Source organism: Mixophyes fleayi, chromosome 1 (assembly GCF_038048845.1).
Source record: "Mixophyes fleayi isolate aMixFle1 chromosome 1, aMixFle1.hap1, whole genome shotgun sequence".
Taxonomy (NCBI): Eukaryota; Metazoa; Chordata; class Amphibia; order Anura; family Limnodynastidae; genus Mixophyes; species Mixophyes fleayi.
This window is the reverse complement of record NC_134402.1, coordinates 420,328,514-420,342,975: the sequence shown is the minus strand read 5'-3', so window position 1 is coordinate 420,342,975 and position 14,462 is coordinate 420,328,514. Positions and strand designations below refer to the sequence as shown.

The 14,462-nt window shown below is 38.3% G+C and overlaps 1 protein-coding gene across 3 annotated transcripts in view; it reads right to left on the bottom strand.

Moving 5' to 3' along the window:
• The window catches only part of IL6ST (interleukin 6 cytokine family signal transducer), a 49,729-nt gene that overhangs the window by 15,780 nt on the left and 19,487 nt on the right, over nucleotides 1-14,462 (bottom strand). For all 3 annotated transcript variants that reach the window (XM_075183414.1, XM_075183423.1, XM_075183434.1), the window contains 4 exons: nucleotides 7,893-7,952; nucleotides 6,166-6,486; nucleotides 5,497-5,617; nucleotides 932-1,104 (listed from right to left, as the gene is read on the bottom strand). In XM_075183414.1, coding sequence (XP_075039515.1) covers nucleotides 932-1,104; nucleotides 5,497-5,617; nucleotides 6,166-6,486; nucleotides 7,893-7,952 — 675 coding nt within the window. The remainder of the gene's footprint in view (nucleotides 1-931; nucleotides 1,105-5,496; nucleotides 5,618-6,165; nucleotides 6,487-7,892; nucleotides 7,953-14,462) is intronic.

Here is a 14,462-nt window from a genome sequence, read left to right as displayed (position 1 = left end):
ATATATATATATATATATATATATATATAAACAGAGACAACATGAGGCCATGGAATACCAGTGGTCATTTCACCGAATTGAAGAATGGAATAAGATTAAAGTGGCCATTAAACTGTCCATCACTGGATCCAGCACCAAGTATGTTTTTAAGGGGATAACTTCGCTTTGTTAACTGTACCTAGTCCGGCAATTGTAACTCGACCAGAACACACTAATGTTCACTTCTGCATCAAGGGAGGGTTTTACCCTAGCAACATAGATCTATTCCACTAGAATCAGATGGGTTTTGTTAAAAAAACATTAATGGGGAAAAAAATCCCAAAAAAACATCTGAAGATCTGAAGAAAGATCGCTGCCCAGGAGAAATTTAGACACTATTAATGGAAATACAATTACATATTGTAGGAAATTGAATGTAAGTAACTACAGCTTTTAAGACCGGCTACTCTTTGGCGCTTACAACTCCTTATGTCTGAAGTGGTGTGACAGGGGAGGGAAAGGGCGTTCTAACGTAGGCAATCTTCACTAAGGACCAAACAAAAGCAATTGCGCACAGATTCAGACTGGGATGTAGTTGCAGGTATGGCAGAAAAGCAATGTATGAGAAACTTACTACAACTTGTCACTAATTTCCTGGCTTTAGTTTAGATTCAAATGGATCAAATCAGCATCGATTGCAAATGACCTGCTTCCATCCTTGCAAAAGGATGACACAACGAATTGTATATGTCAGTCAATTTAAATTGTTGTGGGTGTAGCAGTCGGCCTCCTTACAGGACTACATAACATTGAATTAAAACCCTACAATGGAGTATGTGAAACATATGTCTATAATAGCACAGTACAGTTCTAAGGAACATTTGTTATCCATGATTATATCAATCACATGTTTATGCAGAATAGAATGGGTATAATAAGGAGTAATATTTACCTATCTCAATAATATCTAATGTTATCTGGTCTGATTGCGCTTTTCCAAGGCCATTTTTGGCTTCCACCCAGAAAGTGGTGTCAATGTAGAGCTGGAAGTCTGGATAGGATAATGTGCAGGAATTGTTCACTTCTACAGGAGGTATACAATCTTTCTGTTGCATGTTATATCTCCTGCACATGAGAGGGAAAGAGAAGAAGAGGGGAAAAAAAAAAAAAAAAAAAGGTGTTGCTTGCTTTATTGCATAGGAAATTAATATACGCACACAAAAATATACACATTGGTTTATTTATACTGGCTTCAGGGATTCCATTAAGAGAGCAAAAAGCTACCACCACCACCTACCACCCAAAACACTTGCTTGGAGTTAGTGCTGTACACAGGGTCATGAGCAGCAAACCTAGATAAAGTAATATTTTCCAGTGTTCATTATGCAGGAATGCTTTCATCATTAAGCATGCCTCAGTGATGACACTTGTTTCTCAGGAATTAATATGCCAAATATTGTAGGTCATTGCAGGGCACACCTCAATTCAAGTAAATGCACCTTCATTTTGGCAAAATCATATGCAACTTTGCAGAGGAAGATGGCGGCATTTGCGAAAGAATAGATCATTTCACAGGCAAGGAGCAGTAGTTGGTCCTTGCCTGTGAAGGGGGAGCATGACTATTTCCAATCGGTAAAAGGATTTTGTGCCAGCTCAGATCTGGTTGTCATAGGATCTTTCTCTATACATTTCATGGGACAAAATTTGGCCCTTCCAGTTGCACTTTCGGTGAGAAACATTTCCAGGCTCACTTTGCCCAACATTAAACAAAGCTTCATATACAGAAAAATTAAACATGTAATAAAGTCAGATCCAATGCTCTCGACTCCCAAGATTAATTTAGGTCGTAAATGAGGCTAAACAGGGCAGTTCCTTAGGAGATAAAAGGAAAAGTTTTATTTAATGAAAGGGCTGATTCTAAAGTGGTAGGAGGTTAGACTTAATGTTACCACTATTCAACAGTGAGACACTTTAGATGTTACCGTCTCTACACACACCTAGATGAACTTGTTTACATAGGCACCTCCCAAGTGTAAGAGTAGGCACATTGATAATCATCTAGGAGCACTGGTGCACAACCGAGGCATTTTGCACTGGGCAACCAACGACATCGGACATCACTTACACAATGTAGAGGGAGTTATTCTGTGGGCTGCACATAAGAATGCAGTTTATCAAATCACAAGGAACCCAGTGGCCAGGGGAGGGCTGGCAAATTTTAGCCCGGGGTGATTTAAGACTCCACTCAGCAGCCTATTCGGAACATTAAAAAAAAATAATAAAAAAAATAATACAGGTGGCCCAGTCACCCAGGCCAAGGTGGCCCACTATGGGACTGGCCCTGGTGACAGATGCCCCCCTGCCCCTGTCAGCGACAACACTGAGGTTCTTTGTAATCAATATTCAAAAGCAGGTGCTGGCTGGGGAGGGGGGGGGGGGGGGGGGCGAGAGTAGGCTCTGCAACCTAATAGGAATATTTGAAAAGAAAAAAACTGCAGTGACCCACCCCAAGGAAGCCCATTAGAAGACCAGCCCAGAAATGCCCCGCTGCCCCCAGCGAGCCCTGTTCAAGGGACACAAGACACTGGATCTTAGTGAATTAACAGGCAACACACCCAAGAATATTGGTTCAGCCCAAAAATGACTCCTTTCACTGTGTTTGTGGACAATATATGCATTTTAACGATCTCTGCAAAAAGCAACACACAAATGGGAAGCTTTATAAGACAGAATAGGAAAACCTCTAAAATTTAATAAATGGAAAGTTCATATATGTTCACAATACAAAAAAAGGTTAGAAATCGAACTTCATATTCATGGAATTGAATAAATAACTGCACAAAAAAAAAATAAAAAAAAAAAAAATAATCTGGGATGGTTTAGAAATAGGTTTACATTCTGAGACCACCTTACCTTGGTCTCTCAGATTTGGAATACTCATATTTGGAAATTAGGTTGTTTTGCATCAACTCGGGGCTATTGGCCTTGTCCAATGCCTTCCTACAGTACAGCGGCGAAGACAAGCACACACAAAAGGGAGACAGCCGAGAGGGTTAGACAAGGTACAGAAAGCATGAAAAACATTGGTTAAAGACAAAGGAGAAAAGTGCATAAGGTTAATAAAGAAAGCCGCAGAAAGCATAAGCATGGTTGAAAGTTTGATCTGAGAAAAACTATATGCCATAAAATAGGCTTAGCTCAAAGGAAACCCTAAATGCAGCTCTCCCTATACCAAACTAAGCTTGGACTGCAAAAGTATTATATAGGCAAATGTATCTTTGTACATTAAGGTCTCATTCAGATGAGCACAGAGAATGTGTTTGTGCCACATTCTGTATGGAACACAAGAAAACTTCTCTGAACATGCTGCAGGCATAGGGATCATTGAGTTCTGTGTCTGCTATTGACATGTTAACCAGAGGTCAGAGCAACACACTGGGATATAGGACACGCATGATCTTCCAGCCTTTTGTTCTGACCCATGTATTATACAGCCAGTCACATAAATTATATGAAGGATCAATGCCTGCTGTATCTTCAGATGGGATTTCCTGCCTCTTGAAGAATTCTTCAAATCAATTTCCTCTACAAAGCGCTTGTATGAGCAAGATTGTGTCCCTTTAATTACAGTAAAAAGGAGTATTCATTTGACATTCTCCTCAGCGAACAATTAAAACTAACTAATATTGAAACAGCAAAATACTTGAATAATTATAGTTATAGTAAATAGAATGTAATCATCAACTATAGGAGCCGAGACATGTTCACTGCACAAAGTAGCTAAATTTTTAGTGACTGTAGTGCGTATTGCCAACAGCACAAACCCTAGAGGCTTCAGGTGTGGACCACTTCCATCTCCCGTAATCCGTGGCCATTGTTGAAGAATGGTTATGTATGTTGTACTGCCTCACAAGATACATCATTAGTGTAAAATCTGTAGTGGGCTCCTAAAGTGGGACAGGAGGGCAACTGTTACCTGGGCAGCTCTCAATTTTATCGATGAGGGCTGGGCACTGTGACATAGGCACAGCGCATAATGGTGTTCTTTATAGTACATGTGAGATTTAGTAGAGGATGTGATCATACCATAATTCTATTATAGTCCATACAGATATAGGACCTTACCTATCTAGACATGATCAGAATGCAATTCTATACATCAGACACTATAACCTACTGGTATAAGTGCAGTTCTACTACATTCTACACAGCACTATGGCCTGAACAGTAGACAGAATTATAATGCAATTCTATTACACCCTAACCGAATATAAGACAGAACACAATTCTACTAGATCTTAAATATCCATGATTAATATACACCTTAACAGCTTATAATATAGGAATATACACTAAAAACTACATCTGTAAGACCAAAAGAATCAAAAGTAGTATTAACTCATTGGTCAATATTAAAAGCCAGGGACTGTTTCCTGGAAAAGCATTTTTATTACCTTGAAGTTCAGGACAGTTGGAATAAGTTTATTATCCACTAGGAGGGTACATATGATATAGGTTTTTACCTATCCAAACTTTCTACCCTAGCTTAAAGTGACCAGTTGTCCCCATTGAATAAAATGGTGTAGTCATCACCTAGAAAAACTAACTTTTTTCATAACAGAAGAGTAATTCAGAACAGGCTCTGTGTAGTTTCATGCAAGTGCATTTGTGCGACGTTAAGAAGTGTCCTGCCCTTGTGAACTCTTGCTCATAGAGAGGCGGATCACAGGCTTTAACGTGCTGTACGATAAGGGTGTGTACATGTAAGTTAAGCCGGCCTCTTATTTCGAGTTACGTGGATCCTGAAATTCATTCGTTATGAGATGGAAATTTTCCTACATAAACTAGATACAATTTTTGATGTTGTTGATAATTGTCGCATCTTTGCTCCAGAAGCATCTACATGCTAGATTTAAGGTTGCACATATCTTAAAATACAGATGTAGAAGCTCAATTGTGCGGGTGCATCTGTGCGCAAAGGCAAACGGTGCATTTCTACTCTCAATTCCAAATCAAGCCCTACGTGTTCACATCACTTTTACATACAATAAATCTGTATTAAATGTGAAATACTATACATTGGTAGATATTGACTGGCTTACAACAGCGAGAATGAAGCCCCAAGACAAGCTCCCCATAAAATACATGTAATTCTAAATATCCTTTGTTCTAGCAAACTAAGAGAATACACAAAGGGCTTCTTTGTGCTTTGGCCACTTATACACATTGAAGGCAACAATTTTGCTGGACTAAATGGCTGCCTCCTCTGTGTGTAATTGGCAAGTACACTTTAACAGGTTATACGTTTAGGACAACATTGTCGTTATACAATGCCACTTTGCTTAATTGAGGAACATTTTGCAAATAACTAACTGATAACATTGCAAATTCATGACCCAGGTGTATCAGAAAATTGTCCCATAACAAAATATAAAGTCATGCACAACCATTACTCATTTGCCCCATACAATAGGTACTGGGATAAAACAATTGCATCTATAGCCAAACTGTCTTTACCATGATTGTTTTAGAGTGTATTTTGTTTCTATGAAAGTCGCTCTTCCTGGGTTCCATCTGCAGGCCAGACTCTCTCCATTATAACAAATGCAGGACAGATTGTCAGGCTTTTCGGGTGCCACTGCAAAATACAATTAGCACATATATTACCAACATAGAGGGGCTTTATCATGGAAAATTACTTATTTTAATGCCATTTTATCTTTATCTTTTGCTGTACTCCAAACAAGCATTACAATATTCTTCATGTTAATCTGGCTACAGAGGGCTGTGTTCTATTGAACATAAGGCTAATACTTCATTTTATGTTGTGTGCAAATTATATAATACAGCAACTCGCGCTCATATTAAAAGTGTACTGAACATCTACACAGAAAGCGGGCTGTCCTTTTGTGGAATGAGACAATAGTCTCTTGGAACCAGTGACATCACAGAAGCTTGAGGTCTGACACAAAAAAATCTAATCACATTTAAGCACACATCTAATAAGCAGGTTGGAAACTACTTTCATTTGCTTTACTCAAAAATTCTAGAAAGTGTCAAAATAAAGTTCACTTACAAAAATACAATATATTTTCTATTTAAGTCCAGAATATATTTGCCAGATAAAAATATAAAGCAGAAATAGTATATATGTAAAAAAAAAACAAAAAAAAACAAAAAACTTACGGCCCAATTTCAGAAAGATTCCATGAAGAGTGGTTTTAATCTGTCCATGTAGATTAAAGTTACATGTAAGTGAATTGCCCATAGCAAGGGTAGGCTCAAAAGTTACACTAGACACGGTCTCATTTACGACTGTATACTGAGTCTCTGGAATTCTTTGAGCGTAAACTTCCCAATATAACTCATTGCTATAGACGTTCTGGTTAAGACCCTGTAAACAGGTCTGGTTTAGAATGCAGAAAGCTGTGAAGTTGGAGTAAAGGTCCACGAAAGGCGACTCGGGAATGATACGAGTACAGAAATTGAGTGAAGATCCATCTGACCCTAGAATTATACAAGAAAGTTATTTGTAATCTGACATTACAATATAATTCCAGACACACATCAAAATAAAACAAAAAATATTATCCCACTATAGTTCCACTAGTGAGCAGGAGAGTGTTTCCTCTGCTTCCCTTCTAGCAGTGGACATCTTGTAACCTAATGCCCCCTGTGGGTGGTTATAGGTCTTACAACCAGGCTTTAACAAATTTGTTCCAAAAGGAGTTGGAACTTTTGTTCGCTGTGGTGCACTGTGCGGGTGGAGGGCTTTACACAGAAATACTGCTAACAGTGGTCCCGTCGCCTACAAATAATAAAGGCATCTATTTTGGGAGTTGAACCAGTATATATATATGGGTGTAACTATCGTAGGTGCAGGGGATGTGACAACCGCGGGGCAGATTGGCCCACCATCGAGGACAGTCGACTGCTGTCTTTAAGGATTCTTTCGACCTCTGGAGCAATCAGCAATAGTTGCAAATTATGTTGAGCAAACTTCCTGCTCTCAACCAATACAGGACTGAAACTGAACAGAACTTATTGGCAGACAGTGTTCTGTAGAACACATGCTAACTTTAATAGGTTTCCTTTAAAAGGAATTTAATATCCACTTTATAAAACAGTAAAACCCCTACCAGTCTGATCACTGCAGATTTCTACATGTTATTCTTGCAAAAATATCCCCAATCGGGCCCGAGATCTGAATTTTTTTATTTTAGCGAAAAACCATATTCTATTAACTGTGGTATAAGACTCCTGTAAAAATGTTAATAATAATCTGATAAATGTCTACAATTCAGAACCTCATAGTTCATCTTTTACTGGCTAAACATTTGTACCAGTAATTTGCACTGCCATGCTCATGATGGTATATTCCGCAAGGCATGACATACAACTAAAAATCCACGCACAAATGGAAATTCATTTTATCCTTAAAAACTGTCCTGTCACCAGATCCTATGATATTTTCTTGCTTTATTACACTATGCCTTATGAACTATGTAATAAGCAGAAACTTGTATACAGTTGTAGAGAGCATAGTGTAGTCTGATATTAACAGTAGAGAGCTCACTCAGGTCTGGTTCCCTCTGTACCTCAGCTCTCCTGCTGTTCGGTAGAGAGCATAGTACATAAACATCTAATGCACTCCATTTTTTTTGCTCACAGGGCAATATATATAGTAAAGCACAATACGACATGGGGGCCATTGAAAGGAGATTTGACCGCGAACGTTTATTTACCCGCACTTCTGTATTGAAAGTATTTCAGTTTTACTCTACGCCAAAAAGTAGTCAATTTATATATTGCTATATGTTCCAAGAGTAGTATATTTTTAATACATTTCCTGGTGAAGCAAGTTTCTGCCCTTATAAAGTATAAAAGTATCTGCTTTGACCCTCTTAACATACCTGTAGCAATGAGGACAATAGATAGGACACAGAGACAGTAAAGACGAATCATGTTGCCACCTGAAAGAGGGGGGGAAAAAAAGCAAAATGTCAATAAAATCTCCAACATCTTTAGAAACTTACAAGTTACAATTATTTTACCTGAGAAAACATCTAGTGCGCTATTTAGGTCATGCACTGTGCAAATTATAATGCAGTGTGCGAAAAAATGTATTCATTCACAAATACTACCCAGGAATGACATAACTATATATGCCTGTCTCAAACATCAGCCTGTCCGAGATACAGCAATCTTGACAGCTGGCCGTGACTGGCATCACCTTAGTCACCTAGTAATGAATACACCTTTTCTGCCACCACAAAGGATTTATTATAGTCTCCTTACATTCATCAGAACCACTTATTAATGTTTCACACTAAAATACACATGTAGCATGAGCCTCCCTGGGCTTCGGAAGTTCACAAAGAATCACCAAGAATACGCTAGATTAAAATATGTTTAATCTGAAAAAATATTTCCAAGGCTTTAATTTACAAAAAAGGTAATAAACAGACATACAATAAATTGCATACATGAGTTTCAGAAAATAAAATAGGAAATAAAAACCAGAGTCCCTACTTACAAGTTCAGGAATTGGCATGTGAGGAGTACACATTGAGAAGAATGACACATTTCAGTCTTGAAAGACCCCCTCAAAGAAATGTACAGTGAACACTGTACTACTGATACAAGGGATTTTTAAACCATTTCTTGTTGGCTCTTCACCCCCCACCTTAGGAATTTTATTTTCACCTAAGTTAGATGGATGCCCAAAATGACACAGGGCTTTCAAAGTAAATTATGGATGTCTAACTCTGCATACACAAAGTACTCATAGATTTTATCTGTCTCTGGGCCTGGTTACTTTCACAAGACCATTCACACTTGCCTACGTCAGACTCGGGTCAGTTAACAAAATACACTTTAAAAGGTTACATAAAAATATTCACAGTGTTATACATAGATTCAACTGAAAATAACAGCCAGTCATTAGATATACTACATTTTGTCACAATGCCAAAACAAACATCTGCAGTGGCCACAAGAAAAAAAATAAAAAGATAAAACTTGTTATTAAAACTAAAAAAATTAATAAAAAGGTTAACATTAGGAGGGAATTCAATTGACCGAGAGATATTGTTTAACACCGCATTAATTCATTGTAACTCTGATTTTTAACATTTTCGAGCGAGTTAACTTTACCCGCGGTTCAATTCCATTTTTAACGCTCCGGTTTTTTTCATGAAACGGTTCTCTAGTGCTCCAGTGCTCCAGTAGAAGATCTATTGAAAGTACACGGTGGGTGAGAGCCCGTAGCATTAAAAGCCATTTAATTGTTTTTAACGCGGCGCGTTAAACAGGCCAATATGCTGTTTTATCTCGCACCTCTTTGGGGTGTGCTAAAAATAAAAAACCTAAGAAAACTATTTGAAATCATGTAAAAATGGTGGCAAAGTCAGTTTGTGATGCTGAGGGAGGAATACACCAAAATAGTGAGAGGAGAGAAAACAGAGTACAGCACTGAGAGAGATACTGCAAAGAAAAAAAACGGAAGCCTGATGCTGCCATTTTGGACAGAGTGAAAGACAGCAGTCATTGAAGGAGAGTTCAAATGAGGAACTTTAAAGTGGAGAAATTGCAGTTAAGTTTAGATGGTTAGATTACTTATTTGCTGGTGGACTCTTTGGCTAGGTACACACTACAGGTGTTTCAGCCCATTATCAGGCCAATCACGCTCGATAAACGCCGCTCGTCCTAATATCGCAATACTGTGTATGCTTCACCGCTTATCGTTTCAAAGCACATCGTATCATTTGATTTGTTTTATAAACCGAACTAAAAATCTCCTTCAACGTTGGAAAAATGTTGTTAAAATTCTGCAGTGTGTATGCACTCATGCCCAGCAGTGTCCATAGATCTGCAGAGTCACGATCTTTTCAGCCGATGCTTATGACAGATGAAGAGCACAGATATGAAGGTAGATCTTGTAAAATGTGTTTAGTGTGTACACGAATTGGCGTGCTGATCGGGACTTCGTTTTTTTTCCAGTTCTTGGTAAAATCATTAACCATATCACTCGGGAGAAAGTTTGTGTAGTGTGTACCCAGACTTAGAGTGAAGAGTATAGGGATAGTGTGGGGAGTCCTAAAGATGGCATTATGTTATACCCTTTTGCAAGTGCTGGACTGAGATGTCTTTTGCAAGGGCCATAGAGATTAGGGAGAGAGGGTGGTTAGGTTTGAGAGACTGAGTTTGACCTTCAAGTGATATAGATGTTTGCTGGGCTAACAAATTGCTACTGCTGTCAGAAGCTGTAGAACTACAGGGAAATAAAGCTGCTGAACAGAGAATGGAGCTCACTACCCACCATATTGTGTGCATACAATTCAGCCCAAGAGGAGCAGCTCTTGAGATTACAGAGAAAATTGTGCTATTTGCTATGGAAATCTATAGTTACATTTATTCAAGAGTCAAGTGACTTATCCTGTTACCTGCTGACTGTTGAATGACTGTTTAAAGTTATCAGCATAGAGTGAGTGTTCAACAATTGTGCTATTGTTTCTAGGAAAGTGTGATAGTTGAATCACCAGCGATGTAAGAGGTCTCTATTCAAAAAGCATCTGTGTAAAGTAGTGAGGATTATCAGTCTAGTTTAGGCATATGCAACTACTGTGATGGATCCCATGACACTAGTACACACCAGCAAGAGAGCTAAAAGTTTTATTGTGCATTTACATGCTTAAAGGGTTTGGGTGTGGTACAGTGTGATACGAAATTTGTAAAATGCTGTGAAATTATTGCATAACATGTATAAAACGTTAAACTGCTTAGGGAAGTACTGCTGCAGACAGTTGTTCAATCAAGTCAGCTAGAGAAGACTGTCCGAGGTACCTCATCCATAGGCACCAAGTGTAAGGTAAAGGTAGTAGTGCAAGGGAAATTATCAAACTTGTGATGCAAACTGTTAGCTTTCTAATATTTAAGAAATTGTTGCCTTTATTTTTTTATGTGGAATTGTTTTTTGGCCTGTCATTATTTCATGTCAAAAATATATTTTTGCAATAAAAGACAGAAAAATACTTGCTACCCAATCCTCTTCGAATACACGTGCCAGGGTGGCTTCTACACCATTCTTGTGTCCAGCTAAAGTGATTTTCGTAGTTGTGGTCATAGTTATACAGGTGGGCAAGGGGTCCCCCAAGTCTCCCCTTGGTGCTTGTGGTTTTAGACACTCCAGAGAAGAGAAGCCATGTGTCAATATTTGGGTTGAAGCTGTGCTGAATAAGAGAAGCGAGAGGAAGTGCTACACCCACGCCATTTACATGAACAACTCCTACAAAAATGGGTGCATTATGTAACAGTAGAAAGCTTAAAGGATTAAAAGACAGGCATTGTACCATTACACTGATTACTTAGTTCCCAACTGCCCCTAATTTCCAGGGACAGTCCCAGGTTTTAAACATTTGTCCTAGGACATGTCTCTACTTTTCAAAATTGACCATAAGCAAATTAAAACTCCTCATTCTCCATTTTACACGCTATACTTACCATTTATTCTTATTAAAAGAGACATATTTAAAATGCAAAAAAGTACACTGCAATGTCAGAAATATGACATGATGGTGACTGTAGTGTTTTAAAGTTCCACCATCACAGTATCAAGTGTGACAGGCTCAGGCTAATCACCCACTGGCGCTAGGACAGTGCCTGTGACAACATGCAAACACGATCGCGTCTGTTCTATGGTATAGCCGGCGATTCCACTTGTGGTCAGGTGGGTTGGGGTGATGTCACTATCACAATACCAATGGCCAATTAATCATGTGCTGGCTGTGAGAGGCTGCCAATGTATAAGCCAGTTGTTATCAGAAGCTATGTAATCTGTCAGTAATGCCGCTAAGGTACATTAGTGTGTCTAGCAGGCAGTCAGCCTACATGTCTGGGTTGTAGAAATCATTTTATGGTACGTGTCATAACACCAGAGAAACTGTGCTTTAGCTAAGGTGGTTTCTATGAACAGATCAGAATGCAAGTTAGAAGGTTGGCTAACCTTTGTGGCTTGAGGTCGAGGTAAGAGTGCTGACTATATAAAAATGATAAACTACTTGGAGACAGACTACTGGTGTTCCACATGTTTACATACACACAGGTACAACTGTGTGTGTCATATTGTATATAACCATATAAAGTATATATAACCAAATACTGTATGCACACATAAAACAACCTGGAGAACAGTTATATTGCTGTGCAGAATAAACTTCATTAACAAGGACACAGGTACATATTACTACTGTATATAAATTGCTCAACAAGGCTCAGGAGAGAGCTGTAGTAACAGGAGAAGCGCTAGAATGCCCTTAAGCTGGAAAATAATCAGTATTCCAGCAGAAGTGGGAGAGACAATTATAATATAAAAAAATAAAATCGAACAATGGAGAAAAACAATAAAAATGACAAACAAAAAATGTAACAGTTTGAATTAATCAGGAAAAAAAAAAAGACAGATTATTAACAGGAAGTAGCAATGAAAAACGTGGACAGGGATTTTCAGCTGATGTTGCAATACATATTTCCCAGAAAAGGGGAGGGAGAAGAACAGATTTCAGGAAACATTAACCAACAGTCTGCGCTTTACTAGGACTGACATGACAAATCACAACTGTACTGTAGGAAAAAATAATGAATGTCTGATAAGCACCTTAACCAAGGATCTTTCCCACCTAATTATTCACTATATGCAGCATTTCTAGCACATTTCAGTTTTTAGCTATGTTTGGGTGTAAGTGGGTTGTAATAGAGGTTTATAAGCTGTTTGTTTGTACTGATCCACAGGTCAAATCTGATCTGTATGAGCCCTATAGCCTAGAAAGATACTATGTTGCAGATCCTAGGTTTTTAAAACAGTTTGTATTCGGAACCACGCTAGCAATGTCTTGAGACTGGGTCTTAGTTGTGGAAAACCGGTCTTGTCTAGCACTGAACATACATGCACATTGTTATTACGATCATGTTAATAGAAAAGGGCTTAACGTTTATCCTGTGTCTGAAGGAACAATGAGGAACATTTAAGAAAACTGGTGTATAGATAAGAGAATATGCACCAACACATACCAACTAGATAGCTGCTTTCATTTTCTGTACTATAAAACGTACAGCTGGAATCTGACTGGCTGCTGTGTTTCACACTTTTGGACAACGTTACCAGACCACAGTTTTCATGTATGTCCCCAATTATGTTTGGATTGCATATAGGAGATTACTATATTTTAATTATAAAATACCTGCTATAGTGAAAAATGGACCCAGGCTGGTCAGTGCAGTTCTGCTGCCTCTATGTGGGGGAAGCAAAAAGCAGCCGAAATGCACTGGGGCTTTTCACAACCCCCAGGTCTGTGGGGGCCAGTGTAATTAACAAGATTGGGACCCATGAATTGGCCCCTTTGCCTTATCAATGGCCCCTGTTTAATGAAAAAACAAACCATTTTCATGCAAACATTGAATTGAATAAACAATTCTCCAAAAACAGTCATCACTTTATTAAATATAAAGTAAAAACATTTTCATTCTTCTTAATCAGCCATAGTCCACAAAAAAAAACAAAAAACAAAAAAATCCTAGAAAAACAACAACTCGGTCACACAATACGAATGACCAAGGCAAAATGATCAATAGCTGGGAAAAGCATTGCGATTAGCTGGCTGTAAAGAGCAGTTCCTGAGGACTCCTTGCTTCATTCATTTTGCTTTGGTGGTGAGTCATTTATGGGGATATTTTGTTCTCGCTCTAGTGTGGAATCGGTCAAATTCTGAATTAAGTAAATATTCTTCAGAACAGATTAGGAAATTTTGCTCATCCTTCATTATTACACACCTGGATAATTTAACATTCTTCAATTTCAGCTAAACATACATTACATTTTTCCTCAGTCATTCAATTAATTAGTTTTTGCTTTAAAAAAAAAAAAAAAAAAAAAAAGCTTGACCAACACTTTGCAGTGTCTACCTCACTTCTGCTGCTTTTAAGAACAGGCCTCAATTGGTTAACACTTTTTAGTCACACAAAGGCACTTATAGGTGGATTTTGTGATTGGTTCTACCTAACCAAGTCTAACACCGATGGTGACCAACAGAGTATTCCTTTTTATTATTTTCAAGCATTGATTTTTGGAGTAACATCTCTTTAACCGCTGCGCCATGGTCATTTTTAATAGTAAAACAAAAAAAAAACAAGCTACCTCACGGTTATGTCAATATTAAAAATCCGCTATCCCGCATAGGTTTATTTATTTTTTTAAGCATGCATCTGATAATTATTTGTACAAGGACAAATAAATCTCTGGAATTTGCAAAAAATATGGATGTCACAGCTTTCATCATGTCATGTAAAGGGCATGGGAAGAGGAAGGGGACAGAGCCCCCTCTGCTCACTACATCACATGTCATGTAAAGGCATGGGAGGAGGAAGGGGAGGGTGTTACAGTGCACAGAGCTCACCACATCACGTACCATGTGATTGCAGTTGCCAGA